At 51.7% G+C, this 22,620-nt stretch overlaps 2 protein-coding genes, 1 long non-coding RNA gene and 1 pseudogene across 4 annotated transcripts; 1 reads left to right on the top strand and 3 right to left on the bottom strand.

The window, feature by feature from the left end:
- Positions 1-1,964: 1,964 nt before the first annotated feature.
- On the bottom strand, positions 1,965-20,338 carry UBOX5 (U-box domain containing 5). Its single transcript, XM_071447222.1, has 5 exons — positions 20,233-20,338; positions 10,877-10,973; positions 8,489-9,665; positions 5,275-5,436; positions 1,965-2,323 (listed from the first exon to the last, which is right to left on the bottom strand). The coding sequence occupies exons 2-5, from the start codon at positions 10,928-10,930 to the stop codon at positions 2,112-2,114; spliced, it is 1,605 nt and encodes a 534-aa protein (XP_071303323.1). The 5' UTR covers positions 10,931-10,973; positions 20,233-20,338; the 3' UTR covers positions 1,965-2,111.
- On the bottom strand, positions 12,944-20,309 carry FASTKD5 (FAST kinase domains 5). 2 transcript variants are annotated; one of them, XM_071447220.1, is made up of 2 exons: positions 20,233-20,309; positions 12,944-15,540 (listed from the first exon to the last, which is right to left on the bottom strand). In XM_071447220.1, the coding sequence occupies exon 2, from the start codon at positions 15,499-15,501 to the stop codon at positions 13,132-13,134; it is 2,370 nt and encodes a 789-aa protein (XP_071303321.1). In that variant the 5' UTR covers positions 15,502-15,540; positions 20,233-20,309; the 3' UTR covers positions 12,944-13,131. The 2 variants fall into 2 exon arrangements, with proteins under 2 accessions (XP_071303321.1, XP_071303322.1); XM_071447221.1 differs by lacking the exon at positions 20,233-20,309 and adding an exon at positions 20,106-20,224.
- LOC139599830 (5S ribosomal RNA) lies at positions 19,974-20,082 on the bottom strand (annotated as a pseudogene).
- A 105-nt stretch (positions 20,339-20,443) lies between the features above and the next one.
- Positions 20,444-21,765, top strand: LOC139599822 (uncharacterized). Its single transcript, XR_011682313.1, has 2 exons — positions 20,444-20,923; positions 21,387-21,765. It is a non-coding gene; the product is annotated as an uncharacterized lncRNA (long non-coding RNA).
- Positions 21,766-22,620: the final 855 nt, after the last annotated feature.

The raw sequence follows: 22,620 nt of genomic DNA, 5'->3' as shown, positions 1-22,620 counted from the left end.
ATTTTTGGGATGCTGCTCTGTGGGATGCTGCTTTGACTGATGCTGCTCTGGGAGGGGACACTGGAGGGCAGTGATGGTGTTGGGATGGGAGAGAGCCCTGGGTGCACACCAAGACCCCAAAGCCAGGGGCTGGGCTGCAGCACTGGGGTGCAGGGCAGGACTCTGTGCCCAGAGTGATCCATCAGTGCCACCCACAGCTCTCCTGCCTCTTCCCCCTCCTCTCCAAGGAAGCAGAGGGCAGGGAAAGCACTGGGAGAGGGGGAGACCAAAAGAAAAGGCACCTCTGGGGTTGGCACCAGCACATCCACGTCACCCATGGGCTGTCAGAGCCAGGGCCTGCTGTGGGTCCAGGCAGAGCAAACTCCTGGCTCTGTGTCAGCACCACCCTGGGGTGCAGAGAGGTCCCTGCTGCCCACAGGGGTCTCAGTGCCCCAGGATCTGGGGGATTCACACCCAGCTGGGGCAGGTGATCCTTCCCTGAGCTCCAAAATGTGGGTGCAGAGGGAGAGTAAACCCTGGATCCCCTGCAAGGGGGGACACAGAGGGTGAAATGTGCTGCCAAGGGTGCCAGAGGGTTAAGGAGGAGGAGCTGGGGGATGAAGGCTCTGAGAACCTGCAGTGAGGGGGAGATGAGCCCTGCCCTGATGTCCCAGCACAGCCCTTCCCTTCATGTGGCTCCTGTCCCTCCCTGCAGAACAGAGGGAGGAAATTTGGGCTGGAGGAAGTTTGGGATGGCTCCACCTGGATCCCTGCCCACCTCGGGACACCACCAGGAACTTTTGGGCACTGCAGGAGCCTGTCAGAAGCGGTGGCTTTGGAAGCATCCAGGCTTTGCTGGCTCTGGGGATGCTCCCCCTTCCCTGGGGGAGGTGTGAGAGCTGAATCAGCCCGGGATGGCTCACAGCAAACACGGCACCAGCACTGCAATGGAGGGCATTTACTGCCTCTGAATCGTGGGGATTTTAGGAATTCTGTGCCTATTTTCTGACTGTTTATTATTTTAAGAAGTGTGATTTTCTATTTTTGCAGGGAATGGAGATGGGCTGTAAAGTCCTGCTGATGCAGACAGGGTCAGGATCAGCACAAAGCTGAGCCCCAGGCATGAGCAGCTCCTTCCCAACACCACAACTTTGCTCAGGTGCCTCTTGAGAGCAAATAAAGGTGTGCCCAAGGTGAGCTGAGCCAGCTGGAGGCTCGTTATGGCCCAGAACTTCAATTAAGTGGCACCAGCAGGGGGTTGTGGAGGTGACAAACCCTTTGATGTCGCCTTACCCCAGCATATCCAGAACAGAAAACATCCAAGTTGGTTTTTCCTGGCTTTTTTCTGAGCAGCTCTCTGAAGCCCCCACGGGTTCAGGTGTCTGAGTCTCATCCCTGTGATGAGGCTGCTGCCAGAACCCCTCTGAAACCCCCTGCCTGCAGCTGCCCCGTGCTGCTTTGGCTTTTTCCAGCCGATTTCCTCCTCTGCCAAGGGATTCACTCCATGACACCATTAAGGCTCAGGATGAAACCAATTAGGAGCCAGAGAGAGAGAGAGAGACAGAACCTGACTTTAAACATTTTATTAAGGCTTAAATGTCAATCAGCCAGCCAGGAGCTGGGCTGCTCACACGACATAAACCGAGTGGGTGGGATGGGATGGCTTTTCTACAAGAGTTGGATGAGCAGGGTGAGATCACTGCCAGCTCCTCCCACCTCAGCACGGCCCATTCCGGGGTGAGAGACGCTCCCGGCAGGGAGGGGAGGGCCGGGTGGGGAAGGGGAGGAGGTCAGAGGAGGGAATTTGTGTGTGCTGTCACTTTTACCTGCTCCACAACCGGCTGGCTGCTGGTCAGACGTGGCGTGAACTCGCAATGAGGGGGGGGAAGCTGAGCTGGTCCAAAAGGCACCTGTGCTAAACCTCTGAGCCCCGGGGCAGTGCTGCAGACCAGTCCTGCATAAATACATATTCCTCCATAAAGAAGCTATGGCTTTTGTCATCCTCGGGCTCGAACCCCCCCAAACCCCCTCTAGACCGAGTCCTCTCTCCTCTCCGCGGCTCCTGGGCGGCTCCTGGGCGGCTCCCTGTGGACGCGGGGCACAGCAGCAGCTCCTTCTCGTCCTGCTGGGGCTCAGAAATGAACCCTCCTGACGTCGTGAGTGGCTGCTGCCCTCTTGCAGCTCCCGCAGTGGATGGGGGATGCTGGAGCCCGGGGCTCGGCCAGGCAGGGCCGGCACAGGAGGTGCCCGCAGGGGAGCTGGTACACGGGCTCGGCCTTGAAGTAGCAGGAGAAGGATTTGCCACAGGAAGCACAGCCCTGGCTCTGGGGGCTCCTGCCGTGCTCTGCAAAGCCAGAATCACAGAATCAGAATCACAGCAGGCTGGGAAAATCACAGAGTCAGAATCAGAATCACAGCAGGTTGGAAAATCACAGAATCAGGATCAGAGCACGTTGGAAAATCACAGAATCAGAATCAGAGCAGGCTGGAAAATCACAGATTTAGAATGACAGCAGGTTGGAAAATCACAGAATCAGAATCGATTCAGAATAAGAATCAGACAGAATAGGTTGGAAAATCATAGAATCAGAATCAGAAACACAGCAGGCTGGAAAATCACAGAATCAGAATCGGATTCAGAATCAGAATCAGATAGAATAGGTTGGAAAATCATAGAATCAGAATAGGTTGGAAGATCATAGAATCAGAATCAGATCAGGTTGGAAAATCACAGAATCAGAATCACAGCAGGCTGGAAAATCACAGAATCAGAATCGGATTCAGAATCAGAATCAGACAGAATTGGTTGGAAAATCATAGAATCAGAATCAGAAGAGGTTGGAAAATCACAGAATCAAAGTCAGATCAGGTTGTAATATCACAGAATCAGAGTCAGAATCAGAATCAGAGCAAGGTGGAAAATCACAGAATCAGAATCAGAGCAGGTGGGAAAATCATAGAATCAGAATCAGAGCAGGTTGGAAAATCACAGATTTAGAATGACAGCAGACTGGAAAATCACAGAATCAGAATCGGATTCAGAATCAGAATCAGAATAGGTTGGAAAATCATAGAATCAGAACCTCAGCAGGTTGGAAAATCACAGAATCAGAATCAGAAGAGGTTGAAAAATCACAGAATCAGAGTCAGAATCAGAGCAAGGTGGAAAATCACAGAATCAGAATCAGAGCAGGTGGGAAAATCATAGAATCAGAATCAGAGCAGGTTGGAAAATCACAGATTTAGAATGACAGCCGGGAAAATCATAGAATCAGAATCAGAATAGGTTGAAAAATCACAGAATCAAAGTCAGATCAGGTTGTAATATCACAGAATCAGAGTCAGAATCAGATTCAGAGCAGGTGGGAAAATCATAGAATCAAAATCAGAATCAGAGCAGGTTGGAAAATCACAGATTTAGAATGACAGCAGGCTGGAAAATCACAGAATCAGAATCGGATTCAGAATCAGAATCAGACAGAATAGGTTGGAAAATCATAGAATCAGAATCAGATTCAGAGGAGGTTGGAAGAAACTTCACAGATTACTGAGTGAACCAACAGCACCATGTCCAGGCTTTCCTGGAGGTTGCAGCACCTCCCTGGGCGGCCCTTTCCAAAGTCTGATCCTGAAGCTTCCCTGGCACAGCTTTGAAACCAAGGGACAGGAGAAGTGGGTGAGGCAGGGAATGTGACAAGTCCAGGCTGTGCCCCAGGTGCTGCAGACTCAGGGCACAGCTGTGACTCAGGACTGTGTCACCTCCCTGTCATCACCACAAGGAAAGGGAATGCTCCAGCTTCCAGGGCAGGCTGTGCTCAGAAAGGGATGGATCACATCAGCACTGGCACCATCAGGCTTTTAATTGAGGACAGATGACTGTAAAAAAGGGCTTTTCACTTTTACTGAGATGAAATCAGCCTCCCTGCAGCTCCTGCACAGCCATTCCCAGGTGGAACAGCTGAGGGGTCACTTTGCATTCCTGTCACACAGCACCCAGCCAGGGCTGCTCAGCTCTCAAACAGCAGCAAAAAGCTCAGGAGCTGAATGTCACTGTGAAACAGCAAAAGCTGTTTGGGGAGGGAGAGAGAGGGAAAAACACACAGGCAGATGGATGGACAGACAGACACAGCCCTTCTCAGGGTCCCTCTGAAGCCCCCACTCAGCCATGGGCAGGCAGAGCCTCAGCCAGGGGAAGAGAAACCAGGACATCTGAAGGTTCAGAGCTTCCCTGCAGCCCAAATGCAGGAATTTGGGAATGCAGGCACAGCTGGAAGGGGGACAGGGCAGCAGCTGGGGGGGTGTGGCAGCCTGGATCAGGGACACCCAGTCCTGGTGGGATTCTGGGCACACACAGACCTGGCTGGCCTGGGCTGCTGCTGCTGCTGTGACCTGCTCCTGCTAAGGGTGGATGTCACAGCAGGTGTTTCCAAGAATCATGGGATGGTTTGGGTTGGAAGGGATCATAAAGCCCCCATCCCATCCCATCCCATCCCATCCCATCCCATCCCATCCCATCCCATCCCATCCCATCCCATCCCATCCCATCCCATCCCCTGCCATGGCAGGGACACCTTCCACCATCCCAGGCTGCTCCAAGCTCTGTCCAGCCTGGCCTTGGGCACTGCCAGGGATGCAGGGGCAGCCACAGCTGCTCTGGGCACCTGTGCCAGGGCCTGCCCACCCTGCCAGGGAACAATTCCTAATTCCCAATATCCAATCTCACCCTGCTCTTTTAGTTCACAAACATTCTCCCTTGTCCAGTCTGTATAAAAAGTGACTCTCCCTCTTTTTTCCAAGGCCCTGCAAGGCTGCAGCATTTGCTGGATTTCCAGCTCTCCTGCTGCATGCCCACACCAGACTCATTCTCCACCCACGTGCAGCTCCCCAGCTTGCTCCATCCACACAGCTCACAGGCACCACTGAACCTCTCAGCCCAAACTGCAGAGCTCTGAGAACTCTCTGAACTGAGCTGGAGCAGGCTGAGCTCTGTGTCCATCCCAGATCATCCTGGGGCAGCCAAGAACACAGGAACATCACAGCACTGCTGCCACAGCCTGCTCTGACCCTGGGCATGGGTCATCCCCCCCCTTGTGGGCTCAGCAAGGTCTAACCTGCCTCAGTGGGAGAATAAAGCAGCAAAACTGCCGAGACAGAGGCAAGGACTGTGAAGTGAAGCTTGCTGGGAGACAATGAAATATTTTTCTATGGAATAAATCATAGGCTGGGGTCTGAACAAGACTCCCTGTCATCCCAACCCCAGCTCCCACAGGTGCTCCAGGGGTGCCTGTTGCTCACCAAGGGCTGTGCCCAGGCTCCAGGAAGTGCTGCAGCCCCCCTCTCCTGGAGCCTGCTGCTGGCTCTTCATCAGCTTGGCTGTGAAGGAGGGCATGGAGCTGAGAGCTGAGGTCAGGGCAGTGTCCAAGCTCTCCGACAGCTTCTGCTCGTGGGACACCAGCTCTGCAAGGGAAACAGAGAAACCAGGTGTGCAAAGGGAAACAGAGAAACCAGGAGTGTAAAGGGAAACAGAGAAACCAGGTGTGCAAAGGGAAATAGAGACAAAATCTGCAAGGGAAACAGAGAAACCAGGTGTGCAAAGGGAAACAGAGAAACCAGGGGTGCAAAGGGAACACAGAGAAACCAGGTGTGCAAAGGGAACACAGAGACACCAGGTGTGCAAAGGGAACACAGAGACACCAGGAGTGCAAAGGGAAATAGAGACAAAATCTGCAAGGGAAACAGAGACACCAGGTGTGCAAAGGGAAACAGAGAAACCAGGGGTGCAAAGGGAAACAGAGAAACCAGGTGTGCAAAGGGAACACAGAGACCAAATCTGCAATGGGAAACACAGAGAAACCAGGTGTGCAAAGGGAACACAGAGAAACCAGGGGTGCAAAGGGAACACAGAGAAACCAGGTGTGCAAAGGGAACACAGAGAAACCAGGTGTGCAAAGGGAAACAGAGAAACCAGGAGTGCAAAGGGAACACAGAGAAACCAGGTGTGCTAAGGGAACACAGAGACACCAGGTGTGCAAAGGGAAACAGAGAAACCAGGGGTGCAAAGGGAACACAGAGACCAAATCTGCAAAGGGAAATGGAGACCAGGTCTGGAAAGGGAAACCCAGAGATCAGATCTGCAAAGGGAAACAACAAGGATCAGGTCTGCAAAGGAAAACAGAGACCATGTGTGCAAAGGGAAATGGAGACCAGGTGTGCAAAAGGAAACACAAACACCAGGTGTGCAAAGGGAAACATGGACCAGGTCTGCAAGAAAAAGATGGAGAAGCAGATGCTGGGAGAAAGGATCTGTGATGCAAACACAGCCTTGGCTCTGAACCTTGGAGAATTTTAGGAGCCCTGCCACTTGTTTTGTTGAGAGGTGTCTTTTCCCCACCAAGGGGCTGAGATTTGGGGTGGAGTGCCTCATCTCCTCTGGGTCCTGGAGGTGGGATGCCCTATGGATCACCACCATTCATGTGGTGTCCCAGAGCCAAGTTATACAGGACCAGAATCATTTAGGTTGGAAAAGTCTTCCAAGATCATGGAGTGCACCACTAAATCATGTCTCCATGTGCCACACCCTCGTGGCTTTCAAATTCCATGATGGTATTTAAATCAGGATGGGCAGCCTGTGCCAGGGCTGGAGAACCCTTTGCACAAAGGGATTTTCCCTGATCCCACCCCAAACCTCTCCTGGCACACCCTGAGGCCATTTCCTCTTGTTCCCTGGGAACAGAGCCTGACCCCCACCTGGCTGCACCTTCCTCCCATGGAGCTGTAGAAGTTGCAAGACTGAAAAAGGGCCAAACCCCAAATAACCCAGGAAGTTGTTTTTCCCTGAAACCCCTCAGCTGGATCCGAGGATGCCAGCCCAGCGCTCCCAGCCTTGCTCCATGCAGCTCACAGAGAACATTTAAACCATTAATAAAATCTGTGGGACTTGTTTTTCCCTCTCTGTCCCAGTTGTGAGGCACAGGGCAGGGCTGGACCCTCCCTGCAGGGCTGCCCTGTGCAGCACCGACGGCGCTAATTAAGATGAAGCATGAAGAGAATGTTGTCTGCATCACTAATTCTGTGAAATCCAGCTCCCAGAGGAAAAGCTCACAATTGGTGCTGCACATTTCCTCCACCAATCAAGGCTGATGATCCAGTGAAGCATGAGCTCCATGGGCTGAGCACTCTGCTTTTATTTATGTATGGACACGGCTGCCCCCGGAGCTCCAGGACCCACAGGGCAGCTCCTGCTTCTGTGGGGCTGGGGCACATCCTGGTGGGAGCTGGCACAGCCAAAATAACCAAAGATTCCTCCTAAAGCAGGGAATGAGCTCTAGGCCGAGGGATCAGAGCAGAAAGGTGCAGTCTGACTTCTCCCTACTCTTCCTGGTACCACCCCACACCAATTATTTTCAAGTGAAGAATTGATTTAAAATCAAACAGCCACCTAAGCTTTGTCCTCAAAATGTTTTTGGGCAGATTGAGAGAAGGGTGAAGGCAGTGACAGGTGCCAGCAGCTCTGGGTCACCTTTTGACATGTCACAGACCACACTGGCTTAGAGCAGAGCAGACTGAGCTTACCTGACCAGAGAGCCAACCATGAAATACCCACACCTGGATTTACACCCTTTGTCCTCAGCTGCCACATCCTCCTGGCTTTTAGATCCCTCCAGGGATGAGAACTCCACCACTGCCCTGGGCAGCTGTGCCAGGGCTGGACACCCCTTTCTGTGAAAGAATTGTTCCCAATATCCAACCTAACTCTCCCCTTGTTCCCTCTGTCCCTGATCCCTGGGAGCAGAGCCTGACCCCCACCTGGCTCCTCCCTTCTGTCAGGGAGGTGTTGACAACAAGGTCCCACCTGAGCCTCCTTGTCTCCAGATTTGCAGGACATTTGGCATTCCCAGCACCACTGAGAAAAGGATGGATGAAGGGAAAGCAGCACCCTTTCCCTTTCCCTGCAGCCATAAGTCTCATTTCTTGTCTCATTTAGCCTCTGAAGCAGGATTTCTGCTCTAACCACCCACAAATTCTGTGCAAGTCTCTCTCCCAGGCTGAGCTGTCCCTCCTCCCTGCAATTCCCTTGCTGTGGTTTGTTCTGTGTCCCATTCCTGTTTTCCTTCCCCCTCCCTCCTCATGATGAGCCAGGACTCCCTGTGCCATCACCACTGCAGCACCAGACATTTCTTTTCCTGTTTTTGCAGGACACAATAAATCCTCCTGGATAAAGAAACTTCAAACCAGGCTGGTGAGGAAAATATTGCTCCCACAGGGAAGGAAGAGAAAGGGAATCCAAACTAAAAGGGGAACAGGGTGACCTGAGCAAACAAGGGCTGTGAAACACTGAACAAGGAACATGGGAGGTGGATGAAATGACCCAGCTCCACCAGCCAAACCCAGCCTGGAAACTTTCTAGAGGTGTGATGGGAACTTGCACTGGATTTGTCCTGGTTTGAAACCCCAGCCTGGGGCTGTCCCAACACTCAAGGAACAGAGGTGACCTGGGGAGCCACCATACCTGTGGAACAGTCCATCTGGATCAAGTGGGAATCACTGTCAGTTTTCATTTTTTTAGCACTGTTCTCTGAGGTAGAAGTGACAAGTAAGTTTGTAGCAGAAAAATAGGGCGGCTGCAGGGAGCCCTGATCCATGCAGTCCATTTTCCTTTTCAGAGAGGACATGGTGATGGAGGAGGGCACCAGGCTCTCCGAGGAGTGAGCCCTGCCCAGCAGGTTGGTGCCAGGGATGCTGTGCTGCAGCAGGAAGTGGTCTATCCTGGCCTTGAGGGTGGGGTGAGGTAGGGGCTGGGAGTGCTGGCTGAAGGCCACGCCCGTGAAGGGATCGCTGGGGACGCGGCCCCAGGACGCCTCGCTGCGGTTGCACTTCTCCAGGGTGCTCTGGTCAATCACCTTCCCAGAGGGCAGGAGCATGGGTAGAGTCATGATCTCCAGAGTGATGGGGTCCAGGAATTCTTCAGGGATGTCTTGGACAACGTCCACCAGCTTGTGCAGGGTCTGCTGCTCGTTGGCACTGAAGGGGACGCAGTCGCTCTCCATCGGCGTCCACAGCTCCGGCTTGAGGCTGCCGACGTCCTGGGCCAGGAACTGGGAGGCCACCTGGAAGACCCCCTCGATGACCTCCTGTGGGCAGGACTTGGCAGGCTGTCCCCACACCTCCAGCCTCTTGATGCTGGGCAGGCCCCCCCCGGCCACGTGGGTGATGCAGATTTTCAGGTGGGACACGTTGCTGAGCGAGGCCGGCCCTTTGTTCCAGAGATCTTGGGACACCGAGCCGGGGTAGGAGAAGACATTTTCCATCTGATGGAAGGGAGGCCTGGGCTTGAAGCCTCTGTGGCCAAAAGTCACTTTGCTCTGATTTTTTAAGACAGCTTTGCCCACCAGGGTGAAGGTGTCCTTGTCCGACACAGGCTGCCCGGCCAGACCTGAGCACTGCCCCTCAGGGCTCTGCCAAGAGGTTTTGTTGCATGAGGTAGAGGTGTAAATTTCCAGGCCAGAGAAGGTCTGGTAGCCCCCAGAGGAGATGTCAATGTTGATCCTGCAGATCTCCACGTTGAAGGGGAAGGAGATGGTGACGTGCACCGGGGGTTTGATGAAGTACTCGCTGCGGAAACCGCGGTTCCTCCTGGCCAGGTCCTCGGAGATCAGGTTCTCCACCTCGTAGCCATCAGCAGAGATCTGTGTGCCAGAGCAAAACTGGGGTCAGGATGGAGCAAGGAAACACAAGGAAGGCAATTTCACTTCCAGAGATTCTCAGGATGACACTGACCAGGAGCCAAGGCTGAGGTTTCTGTGCAGCTCAGACCCTGCTGTAAGGCAGAGCAGACCCACCACTCCTTCCACTGCCACCCTCCTCCATCCCCTCTTCCTGCACCCTCTGTGTCCATGGGCAGACTTGACTTAACTGCTGGAAGAGTGGAAAATTCGGGAGAATTCGTGGTTTTGGTGAGATAAGTCAAGAAGGAGGGGGTGGCTGGGAGCAGAGGATGAGCGTGTCTCCTCTCTCAGTCTCCCTTTTCAGCTGGGAGTCTCCTGATTTTCTTTGTGCCAACTTATCCACGTGGAAATGCACTTGGAATCACAGTTACATGGTCCCAGAGGAACTCTGCATGTTAATCAGTCTCTGGGAGCCACCCCAGTCACCCCTGAGGGAGATCCATCAAACCAGGCTGGGTCTGGTTTGGAACATCCCATCCCACCCTCTGCTCTGCTCCTGGGCAGCCTGGTTCAATCCATTCCCTTTCCTGAATGCCCCAGACCCTGAGAAATCTGCAGCACTTGCTGAATGGACAAATACCAATGAGGAAAATCTATTTATTCCACCTGTTTAATATGGTCTTGATCATGACAATCACACCCAAACTCTGTGGCATGGCTGGGTCTCTCCACAAAAAACTTCCAGCACTGCTGCTTTTGCAGCACAGAACTTACAAAGCCAAGGCTGTCCTGCATTTTGGGCTGAATTGGTGTGGAAATTGACAACTGAAAACCAGATTTGAATGAAAACTGAGTTTCTTAAAGAGATTCTGATGTGCTGAGTGAAACCGGAAATACTTGGAAAGGAACTTCACCGAGTTATCATTTCACAATGTCACATTAATTGATAATTTCACATTATCAAGAGCTGTGAGTTCCAGTGGGCAGAGGGAAAGCTGGAATATTGCAGGGAAAAAGGGATCTCAAGCCAAAGGCACCTGGAAGCACATCATGCTGTCTGGTCATGAGATCCTGCAAAATTGGGGCTTTTCCCTCAGGTATTTAGTGTGTGCCACATCAGAGCAGTGATGCTGATTATCCCAGAGGAGCAGTGAACCAGCTCCTCCCCAGGATAATTCCACCTAATCCCTGCATCCCTCCCTCTCCCCAAAACCCCCTCCTCACTGTTTTACCTTGTTGCAGTGAATTCTTGGCTTGAACTGTGGGAGACAGACGTTTATTACCATCTTGGCAGCTGGAGAGAGGTCACTTGCTGAGCATCAGAGTCAGCTTGGAACAAAAAAAAATTAAAAACAAAGGAAGTGAATATCCATGAGCAGTGAAAGGATCTCATGTTTTGGGTGGGTTACAGGCTTAGGATTTCCTAAAATGCAGCTCAGATCTGAGTCCAGGAGGTGAAGCCAATATAAACCCAAATGAATGTGGTGGAGAGATGAGATTGAGGGGAAAAAAAAATCACATTAATATTAATTAGTGAACCTGTGGAGAAAAAGCAAAAAGAAAATGGCTATTTTAACTAAAACCACCTATGAACAGAGCAGCAATTAGACCTGAAGGTTTATCAAAGATTGCAGGAGTTCTGTAGGTGTAGGAAAGCACCAGCACAGCACAGGAGACTGTCACAGTGAGTCAAGATTAACCACAAATATTAATAATTGGTGTTAAATAACTCCAAGGAGCAGAGGGCACAGAATAGCTCTGAGGGAGATGTCAACACCAAATTCTCCTGCCAGCATTCATTAAAGAAACTGAACACACCTTCTTTCCCATTGAAAAATAAAAGTGACTGGAATTGGCTGTCTCAGATCCCTTTTAAGAATGAAATTATGTGTGAGGTGAGAGCTTTAACCTCATGTTAACCCCAGCTTTAAAATGTCACTGCCCTGGGCAACCTTGCAAATCAGGGACTCGCTGCCTCCTTCAAGAACAAGCAGCTCTTTAATGATTTTCCACTGCTCTCGTGGTTCAGCCCAAATGAAATTGGCCTTCTGGGGGCACATTGGAAAGGCAGAGTTAATGAGCTGCCTGTGCTGCATCTGCAAGGAGAAAGGTGGAATTCAAAGCACAAATCCCCCCAAAAAAACCCCAACCCAACATGGAATTGACACCTGCAGAGAGCAGGGCTTGGTTACAATGCCCTGAAAATGAAGCAGGTGTGAACCTTACAAGAGGAACAGGCACTTCTATCCCAAAATTTGGTCTGGCACCCATCAGGAGCAGGACAAGCACACACCACCTCTCCTCCAACATTACCTTCCTGCTTTTCTGAGTCTGAGAGGTTTCCAGAACTGGGCTGCCAGTGGGGAACTGTTTAAACTGGTCTGACTTTGGCACTCACATCCTGCAGGAGACTGAGTTCAACTACAGGCTGTGCCTCAAAGCTGCTCTTTCTGCCTCATTTTGAACCAAAAGTGGTAAATTCACTTGGCCCTCAGCACTGGTGCTGTGACAAGTGGCAAACCAACTCTCCTTGCTCCCTTCTTTGGGAAAACTCAAGATTCTCCCCCTGTTCTATCTCTCCTCTCTTTCCTGGGCTGAAGACTTCTCCTGCAACATGGAGAGCTCTGTATGGCTATTTTATAGGATTTGTGACCTTGAGAACTTAACTCAGGTTAATTTTTCCAGTCTCAATCCCTCAGTGAGAAAATGGATTATTCTGCATTTCCAAGTCACTGCACTCCCTTCTGCTGAAAGACTCTGCTACAAATCTCATGCCTAAAGCTGAGTCACTGAGTTGCTTTTACCCATGGCTGGGCTTTTTTTTCCTCCTCTATCTTCAGTGTGAGGATGAAAAAAAAAGCCCAGCCTTCCTTAAGGTGAACAAAGATCTTTGCACTGAAGCACTGAAACACAGACCTGAAAAAAATCCTCAGTGGTTTTGAGCAAGGAATTTTAAACCAGACTGTCTGGAATTTGTCACCACAACTCTTCCTGGTGTCCTGTGTGGGATTATGGAGCTGCTGCATTGTGGACACGAAATAAAGTCCTTGGAGCATGAAATGAATGTCCTGAGGTCAGAGCACCCCAAGCCTCAGTCCCACTCAGTATCCACATTCCATCCTAATGGAGAAACCCAGGCTGAGCCCTCAGCCCCAGCCCCATGGGGATGGAAACACGAGGAAACATCTCTGTGTGTGTTCCTGGCACCCAGCTCAGCCTCATGACTAAATACCCTCACAGAGGCACCAAATCCAACCACTGTAATTTAGGGCCAAGAAAGAAGCAACCACAGAGAAAAATGAATCATTAGGAGCTTTTATTTGTGGTGGAAGCATTTGAGGACCCAGGTACAAAAGGACAGCACGGGAAATACAGGTATCACCAGAGCAGAAGCGGCCTCACAGAGCACAACTGAGCCACCACCCAGAGACCATTTCATCCAGCACCCAGCCATGGAGATGCACTGGGGAGAGGCTTTTTTCCCCCACTAGGCAGCCCTGGTGAGCAGTGCTGGGCAGAAGACTTTGTAGTGGAGGTAGCTGAGCTTCTCGGAGCGCGTGCGCTTGAGCAGAGGGAACCACTCCCAGAAGGGCAGCTCCACCACGGCGTAGCCCAGCAGCCGCAGCTGCCGCCGCTTCAGGCAGTGCAGCCCCAGCAGCCGCCTGGAGCCGTAGCAGAAGTGGTTCCTGTTGGACACCTGCAGGGCCAGCCTCACCTCCCCAGGCTGCCAGAGCCCTGCTTTAGGCTCAGCCTGTGATGTGGCACCTGTAGGAAGGGCTCTGCCCATACCCGTTGTGTCCCCTCTCTCCTGACTGGGAATCCTGGATTCATTCCCCACCTCTGTGGGACTCTGGTTATGAGCTCTCCCCTGTATGAGCTGAGACATTAAATCATCTGTCAGATTAACTCCCATGTCTCTCAGCTTCCTGGCTGCCACAGGGTCCTTGAAGTTGAAAGGGATGGGACGTCCATCCACGGACAAGCGCACTTCCAGGTCGCTGGACCTGGTGTGGGGCAGGATCATGTGGTTCTTCACATACTCAGGGCCTCCCAACATGCTCTCCAGGAGGGATGTGGCTTCCACAATTTCAGGCCTGACGTAGATTTCCCTCTCTGCAAAGCTTGAGACCATCTCAGTGAACTCCTGACAAAGCTGAGGCGTGAGGTGGCTGCCTTGGTAGGTGGGGCACTCGATTTCAACGCTCTTACCAAGGGTGAACAGGTCCTTGTTGAGCTCATATTTGCTACCTCTGGTTTTCTGGACAAACTCCTCCCTCAAAGCAAAGTCTATCAGCTCCTCTGGGAAGCGTTTGACAAAAGCCAGGCCAAGCAGAGCAGTAAGGAGATGCTCTGGAAACTTGCTAAACTCGTGGAGTTTTGCATGCAATTGCTTTATCAGGCTGGAGTAAAACTCCTCCTCGTTGGGAGGTTCATAGTCCAGGCACCCAAACGACCACAGGAATTTGGCAGCGTCCTTGCTCCGGCAGTAGGACACCTTGGAAGGCAACGAGGTGGCAACAGCAGCCAAAACATCCTCATCAAAGAAGTGCAGGGATGAGTAGGTGAGAGTGATGTGCATGATGCCCTGGATGTTTGTGGCAGGGATCCGAGCAGGAATCACCCTGCCCAGCTCCCTCATCAGGGGCAGGTGGTCCATGCGGGTGTAGCGCAGCATCTTGAGCACGTTCACCAAGGCGTAGGTGCTCATCTCCTCCATCTGCAGGGACACCCTGTCTGCCATCCTCCTCATGACGTGCTCAGAAATCCCACTGAGGGACTTGAAGAGCCCCAAGCAGATGGCACCCAGCTCCTCCAAGGTGAAGGAGTCCAAGTGCTTCAGGATGGTGCTCTCCACTTTCTGTGCCAAGTCCGCGGGCGACCTCCGGCCTTCGCCGATGATGTAAAGGAGCTGCACAAACTGGGGCAGGGTGAGGTCCTTCCAGTGCAGGTTGGCATAGCTGAACAGAATGCCCAGGTAGGAGGGCACGCTGCGGTCCAGGCAGCGCCAGCAATCCGCCACCAGCAGCAGCTGCTCCAGGCCCATGTCCCACGCCCGCCGGCAGAACTCGGCCTCGCACGCGTTGAGCAGGGGGTGGGAGGCTGGCACGGCCAAAGGGACACAAGCCTTTAAAACGTGGATGAGATCTGGGGTGCTGAACAGCCTGATGGAGGTGACAGCTCGGCGACACAGGGCGCTGAACCCGGCGTCCGACCCCAGCGCTGCGCGGCGCTCCGCCGGCAAACGGCTCAGCTTGAGGAAATAATCTGTGAGAAGCCCAGGGCTGCCCTCACAGCCAGCCACACTCTGTAAAATCCAGTCCCCTTCCTCTGCAGGGAGGGGCTCTGCTGGCTCAGTGCTGTCACAGGTGAGAGCTCTGTACTCAGGCCTGCCCTTCTGGAACGTGCGCGGGTCCTCCTTGGAGTCGTGCACTTCCCGCTTCTCCTTCTCTGCTTCCTCCTTGTACAGCCTGCTCTGCTCCAGGAGCACGGACTTGGACTTGGGCAGGGCACTCCTGACAGGTGACAAAGCTTGGGAAGAGGCAGTGGGGAATGTCTGTGGAGCCTGTGCAGTGCCAGGGCTGGTGAACGTGTCACCCAGGGCCTGGCTGCTGTCCCTATCCCCGTGCTGCTGGGAGCCCGCCCTGCCTTTGGCATAGGCAGCTGGATTGTACAGCACTCTGTAGTCCTGTGGCTTCAGCAGCTGGATTGTAGCCCCTGATTGAGTCCCAGTCTTGCCTGCTCCTGGTTTATCTCTCTTTTCCTTCTTGCTTTTGCTGCTCCCACGCTTGGCTGTGGTGGAAATCGCTGTCACCCTGCTCAGCCTGGGCAATCTTCGGCACATTAGCACCGTAGCCATGGGTCTCAACTTAGTGGGGCTCAGAACTGCTTCCAGGTACTGAAAAAAGGGCAGACGGAGAGTCAGTGGCCTCCACTGAAATAGGGGTCTCCTTGAGCCAGCTCTCATAAGCTCTTGGAGATCTATTTCACACCCAAGAGAGCTCAGCTACCTTAGAAGGCATAAAATCAGCAGGATGGCTTCTGTGGCAGTGTTGGAAACAAAAAGGTTTTAATAAAAGGCAAAATAACAAAACTCTTTACAGAGAAAAACCGAGCCAGGTGCAAGAGGCCCTCCTTCCCCTGGTAAAACACCTCACAAAAGTGATTATTTCCTTTTATTCTCTTCTTTTTCTAGTAAATTGCCAGGTGAGACTTTCTGGCTCCTGTCCAATTGGCTATCCTTAAGTATGAGGTGAAATCCCTGGGTCCTATAAGATGCCTTTTTCACCTAATGGAACAGAGAAACTTCTAAGCTTATTTCCTTTTTAAGGAGACAAAAGATAGTTTTGTCAACAAAGGGCACATTCCTGCACTGCACCTCACAGGCAGCACCTTTTGATCAATCCTTCAGCTACCCAAAGGGAGCTGGCACTGCTCAGGGCAGCTGGTCCCTGCAAAGCCACCATGGAATGTCACCTCATGCAAAGGCAGCTCAGGATGAGCACCCAGGAGAGCTGGGCTTGGAGTAGAAGGCAGCCAGGCATGACCTGCTACTCAGCAGATACAAGAAACCTGGCACAGATTAGGAGAGTTAAGAAAAAAATCATTGTTTTTTTCATTTTTAAGAGAGCCAAGCTGCTTTTTCTTTCATTCTGATCAATGAAAATGTGTTTTTGTAGAAGAGCTGCAGCTTCAAGAGGCTTTGTGTGTTCAGACAGAGCATTCTGCTGCTTTGGTCATGGTGCTCTGAATCACTGACCACTTCAGAAGTTGTCCAAATATCCAGGGTCCCACACTGCCCTTTGCACCTGGAGACAGGATGTGGAGCAAAGCCTCCACAGAACCAGAGCAGAGAGTGAAAACTGGCCCAGAACCTGCAGATGGAGGTTGATGAGAAATGAAGAAATGTGGGAGAAGAGCAGGGGAGAAGTAACACAAATCATTACGTGATGCCACATCCCAGGAGCAGAGCTTTGAGCTTCAGATTTTGAGAGCATTTCCAAGAGTTTTAGGGTACAGGAGGTTTAAAAATGGCTGGTGCCTTCCTAACTCCTGCCTGAAACAGCTACAGCTTGGAGGGTGAGGATGAGAAATCCGTGGGAGTCCAGCTGGGTGCTGCCAGCCTGCACTGAGCCCTGTTTACCACCCTTGAAATGCTGATTAAAAAAAAATAAAATAGAGCACCAGGTGTCAGATTTTTCCCTCAGTTCCTTATCTCACCCAAATATCCATGACACAGGTGCTGGATAAAAACCCCTCAGTCCCACTTGGAGCTGGGCAATCAGGAAAGGCAAAGCCTGGCAGAGATGTTGCCACTGCAAAACATTTTGTGCTCCCCACACACAAATGGAGATGAATCCTCAGGGACACCCCTGGGAGCTCTGCTTGGATCCACAGCTTCCTGATCAGGGATGGAGCAAGATGTGGCATCAGTGCAGGCAAACTCAGATTTGCAGCAGCAAAATGGGCACTCTGGGGCACAAGAGGAGGGTTTGGGGTGTGTGAGCAGCACAGTGCAGCTCTGGCTGAGCAGAAACTGGGGTTTTTTGGTGTGTAAGGATCCCCACGTTCCCCATGATTCAGGGACAGCTTCCACTACCCCAGGCTGCTCCAAGCCCTGCTCAACCTGGCCTTGGACACTTCCAGGGATGGGACATCTGCTGCTTCTCTGTGCCACTGAAGCAGATGAGGACATTTTGCATCCTCTGCTCCATGGGCAGAGCTTGGAGGCAGCAAACAGCAGCCAAGAGGGAGGAGAAGCTGCTGGAGCAGAAACCACCTCAGCAGAGAGGTGAGAAAACCAACTGGGCTGGGGGGAAAGGAAAGGCAAACTGAAATGTGGATTTGTGGGGGGAGCCATGCAAGGAGGAGGGTACAAGAGAGGCCAATGTGTTTTTAGGATGATCTGTAAATATTGTGAGCTGCTCAACAACCCCCTGGGCACCTTCTCTGTACTTCCAAACACCCTGAGGCAGCCCCAGGAGCAGACCAGGCTCTGTCCCACAGCCCCCAGGCTGTTCCAAGGCTGTGACTGTCCCATTCCAGCATGAGGAGTCAAATCCTGCCAGGCAGGAGAGGCTCTGCCCCTTCCTGCCTGTCTGAGGGGCAGGAAATGGAAAAGCCTCCTCAGAAGCTGGGCAGGAAACACAAACCAAGAGCTGGATTTCAAAGCTCTCCTGCTCAGCTCAAGGAATGTCTGATCAAATGATCATTCCTGGCTGTGGTGTCCAGCCTGAAGTGGCCTCAGGGGACAGATGCTGGAGACAGGGGACAGATGCTGGAGACAGGGGACAAAGCTCAGACTGCACCTGCCTGGAGGAAGGAGAAATCCCTCCAACATCTCCTCCTCAGCACCTCACACAGCCTGGAGCATTAGAGAGGCTGGATCAAGCTCCAAAAATCATCTTGAACAAGAGGAGGTTGATCCAGGTGAGCCTTTCCCAGAGATTCCCAGAGATTTCCAGAGATTTCCTTGTCTGACTTGACTTTTGAGTGTCTTCATCCATTTTTCTGCTAACAAACCCCAGGTTATTGATATAAACCAACTCCTCCCTGCTGTCAAAGGTGATTTTCCCCAGGAAACCCAGCCCTGCTGCTCCCAGAGCCCCTCCCAACAACAACAGCCCCAGTTCAAAGCCAGGGAATCAATCAAAGGCCTGGGGAAGGCTCTCAAAGTGCTGCTAAGAATATCCTCCAGGGACTGACTGTGGAGCTGTGACACATTTGGGAATCCAGGCAGTGCAGAGGCTGCTCCTCTCCTCCTTTGCTCCAAATCCAGCCAAAAAGAGAAGACCACAAACAGCTGAGCCAGGCTGGGATGGGACAAGGCAGTTCCAAGGACCCTCAAGGGCAATGGGGCTGCTCCATGTGATTTTTCCATGATTTCTCCCACACCTGGGCAAATCTTTGTGATCTTTCCAGTTTCCAGCCCATTTCTCTTTCAGTTCCACCCACACTTCCATGGATTTACCTCTTTTCACCTTGAGCAGTCCTTTCCTTTTCTTCCCTTCCCTTCCTTTCCCCTTCCATTTTTATAGGCTGTTTTTTTTTTTTTTTTTTGTGAGAGTGTAGTTGGTTTTGGATTTTTTGTAGCTTTGACTTTAAAATTTTAAAGTCAAAGCTAAATTTTAAAATTTTGTTGGTTTCAAGTCTCCCCAGGTAATTTTTGTTAAAGGTTTTAGGATGAACTATGGTTTTTGGTTGTAGAGTAGATTTTTTATATTTGGTTTTGTTTTGATTGGGTTAAGAGTTATTGTATGAGTGATTCTTTTGTTTGATTTGGGTAAAGGTTTGTTGTTGTTTAGGGTTTTAGTGGAAAGTGGTTTTTTATGGGTGATTAGGTTTACAATTTGGTTGTATTTAGGAATGTCTACTCCTTCCTCCTCACATCCCAACTCCTCCCCAGCTCTGGGCAGGTCTCTGCAGAATTTTCCCTTCCAGCAGCCCCAAGGAGCCCAGGGAATTTTGGAGCTGGGCCCAGCAGGCTGGGAATGCCCCTGGAGGAGCTGCTCAGGCATGGAAACACCTCGAAGTGTCAGAGCTGGAAAAGAATATTGCCAGGGGAATGCCACCCAGCCCAGGGGCTCAGCTCTGTGCAAGGGGGGGTTGGTGCATCCCAAAAATTCCCTGTGTCCTGTCCCTCCATCCCTTGTCCCCAGTTCCTCTCCAGCCCTCCTGGAGCCCCTTTAGGCCCTGCAAGGGGTTCTGAAATCCCCCCTGGAGCCTTCTCCTCCCCAGGTGAGCACCCCCAGCTCTCCCAGCCTCACCCCAGAGCACAGGGGCTCCAGCCCTGGAGCATTTCCATGCAATTCCCTTCTCCCAGGGCAGGGCTGGAAGCCCCAGTGCTGTTGCTCACCCCTACAGCTGCAGCTACACACACATAACACACAAACACACACATAACACACAAACATTAGCACACAAACACAGATATATATACACATATCACAGAATAATCACAGAATGATGAGGTTGGAAGAGACCTCTAAGATCATCGAGTCCAACCTGTGCCCTCACACCTCAACCAGACTCTAGCCCCAAGTGCCATGGCCAGGCTTTTTTAAACACATCCAGAGATGGTGATTCTACCCCCTCCCTGGGAAGAGTATTCCAGTACTTTATTTTTCTTTTGGTGAAAATTTTTTTTCTAATACCAAACCTATACCTTCCCTGAAAAAGCTTGAGACTGTGTCCTCTGGCTCTGTCAGAGACCGACCCCAGCTGTCCACAGCCTCCCTTCAGGAAGGTGTAGAGAGCAATAAGGTCACCTCTGAGCCTCCTCTTCTCCAGGCTAAACAACCCCAGCTCTTTAAAACGGTCCTCTAAAACAAATGCCTACAGCCCCCGGTATTCCCAGGCGGTCTCCCATCCAAGTACTGCCCGGGCCCGACCCTGCTTAGCTTCCGAGATCAGACGTTCTCAGGGTGGTACGGCCACGGGCAATACACCTATATGAATACACACCTATAGCCATGTGGGGCCATGCAGCCCAGGGCAGGACGCGGGCGGCCCCGCCGGCTGAGGGGGCGGCTCGGGGAGAAGGGAAGGGGTCGGGGAGCGGGGATGAGCAGGAGAAGGGGCCGGGACTCACCGGGGCCGCTCCAGCGCCGCCGCCGCCGCCACCTCCTGCCCCCTTCGCCTCCTCCCGCCGCTTCCGGTCGCGCGGCGGTGACGCCACTTCCGGTTCCCGGCGCGGGCGCGCGCGCGGCCTGCGGGTGGCGCCAGTGGCGCGTGCCCCCCCGTCCCTTCATGGTCACGTGACGCAAAATAAATCACGTGACAGCCCCGAGTCACGTGGGGCACAGTGGGCGCCGCCATGACGGGCCTGGGGCCGCTCCGAGGCCCCGGGCGCGGCCCGAGAAGCTGTGGCTGCCCCTGGAGCCCTGGCAGTGTCCAAGGCCAGGTTGGACCGGGCTTGGAGCAGCCTGGGGCAGTGGAAGGTGTCCCTGCCATGGCAGGGGGGTGGGATTGGATGGGCTTTGCTGCCCCTTCCAACCCAGAGCGTTCTGTGGCTGGTGGCATTCACATTTTCTGGAAAAATCCCTTTATCCAGGATTTTTCTCCTGGGAAGCTGAGAAGCCTCAGAGAAAAAGGAAAACAATATTATCTGATTTGCTTCTCCTGGGTTTTGCTCCTTTGGAATGTGGGGATTGTTTACCCATTGGTGATTGTTTCATTGGTTTCACGTAAATTGTTTTGACTCATTGGCCAATCAGTGCCAAGCGCTGTGTTGGGACTCTGGAGAGAGTCAGGAGTTTTCATTATTATCTTTATACCCTTCTGTAAGTATCCTTTCTGTATTCTTTAGTATAGTTTAGTATAGCATTCTTTATTATAATATAGTATCATAAAGTAATAAATGAGCCTTCTGAGACCATGGAGTCAGATTCATCATTCCTTCCTTTGTATGGGGGCAACCCAAATACAGTACTGTCTCTGTGAGGCTGTGGTTGCAGAACACAGAAACTTGCTGGGTACCTGCACACCCAGAGATGTCCTTTCTGTGTTCCCAGTGTGAAAAATGCATATTTTATGATTGGCTTTTCGCAAATATGAAAATTAATACTATATGTGTTGTGTTAGAAAGTTATGCTGTATTAATTCTCTTAAGTGGTGTGTTAAATATAGTTTTAGGTTATAACATAGTGTTAAAATAGAAACTATGTTATGTAAGATACTTTTTTTAAAGAGGGGAATGAGGTACTTGTGCTGAGATAGCAGCCACAGGACACCTGAATCTTTCAGAGAAAAAGAATTTATTGCTCCCTTATCAGAAGAAACGAACTTCTTCCCACCTCACTCAGCCCTGAAGAGCTGTCAGGATTAAGAGGAAGAAGCTGACACTGACCTGACAGAATCCTGTGTTTGAATGGAATTTATGCATCATGTATGAGGTGTATGAATATGCAACAGGCTGTTGCTTTTAAGGGTTAATCCTCTGTTAACGTGGGTCCTTTTTTGGGCTTATTTTGCCCAGAAAGAGGTACCTGGACTGTCCATAACTCTTTGCTTTTATTGTCTTGTATTGTCCTAATTCAAATTATCCAAATTATTATTACTCTAATTATATTGCTATTTTAATAACCATTTTATTACTATTAAACTTTTAAAATTTTAAAAACAAGTGATTTGCATTTTTCACACCAGGGAGGCACCAGCCCCGTGCTGCTGTGGGTTGGGGCCATGTGTGGGGTGTGTGGGAGGCTCTGTGTGAGCTGACACCCTCACTGCAGCTGTCCTGAGAGAACAGGGGGATTCTGGAGCTGTGGAGCTCTGCCCTGAGCTCCTGCCCCAGCAGGGCCACCCACAGCCCCTTGGCCAGGGCTGTGTCCTCACAGATTTTGAGTATTTCCAATGATCACGGCTCCACTGCTGCCAGAAATCTTTCTCCTGCCCACTGCAGGCTTTCAGCACTGGCAAACTGTTTAAATATTGCCTTAAGCCTTGCTTAGCACTTGTGTACCTTCCTGATATTTCCACCAGCTTTGCTCCGTGTCCACCTCTTCCTTCAGATGAGGTTTTGTGCCCTGGCGAGGGAGAAAATGCCGTTTTCAGGAGAAAATGCCGTTTTCAGGAGGAAACGCCGTTTTCAGGAGGCCCCAGTGCTCTGGAGGAGAGCCACGCTGGCTGAGGGCACCTCTCAGGCTCTAAACCTGAAGGACCTCCTGGAATCCCTGCCTCACCTCTGTCACCAGAGGGCAGGAGACCTCTCTGATAAAGCTGCTGACATCGGGAAAGGGGCTGGAACTGCTGGGGTTTTAAAGAAAAACAGCGATTATCTGTTGCTTTTAGTGAGGCTGACAGAGTTGGGTGGGATTGAGTTGAGTAAAAACCTGCAGGAGGTTTTGGATGTGGTGTTTCCTCTCTGCTTGAGGGAAGGTGGATCGACCTTGGCCTGGGGTCCTCACCCCCAGCATCTGGGATCCAACATGAATTTGATGCATTTTGAGTTTGTCCCGCTCCTTCAGCCACGTGCTGG

Source organism: Agelaius tricolor, unplaced genomic scaffold, assembly GCF_023055355.1.
Source record: "Agelaius tricolor isolate 1412-34295 unplaced genomic scaffold, bAgeTri1.0.p SCAF_24, whole genome shotgun sequence".
NCBI lineage: Eukaryota > Metazoa > Chordata > Aves > Passeriformes > Icteridae > Agelaius > Agelaius tricolor.
The sequence above is the reverse complement of the archived record's forward strand: the minus strand, read 5'-3'. Positions and strand labels throughout refer to the sequence as shown.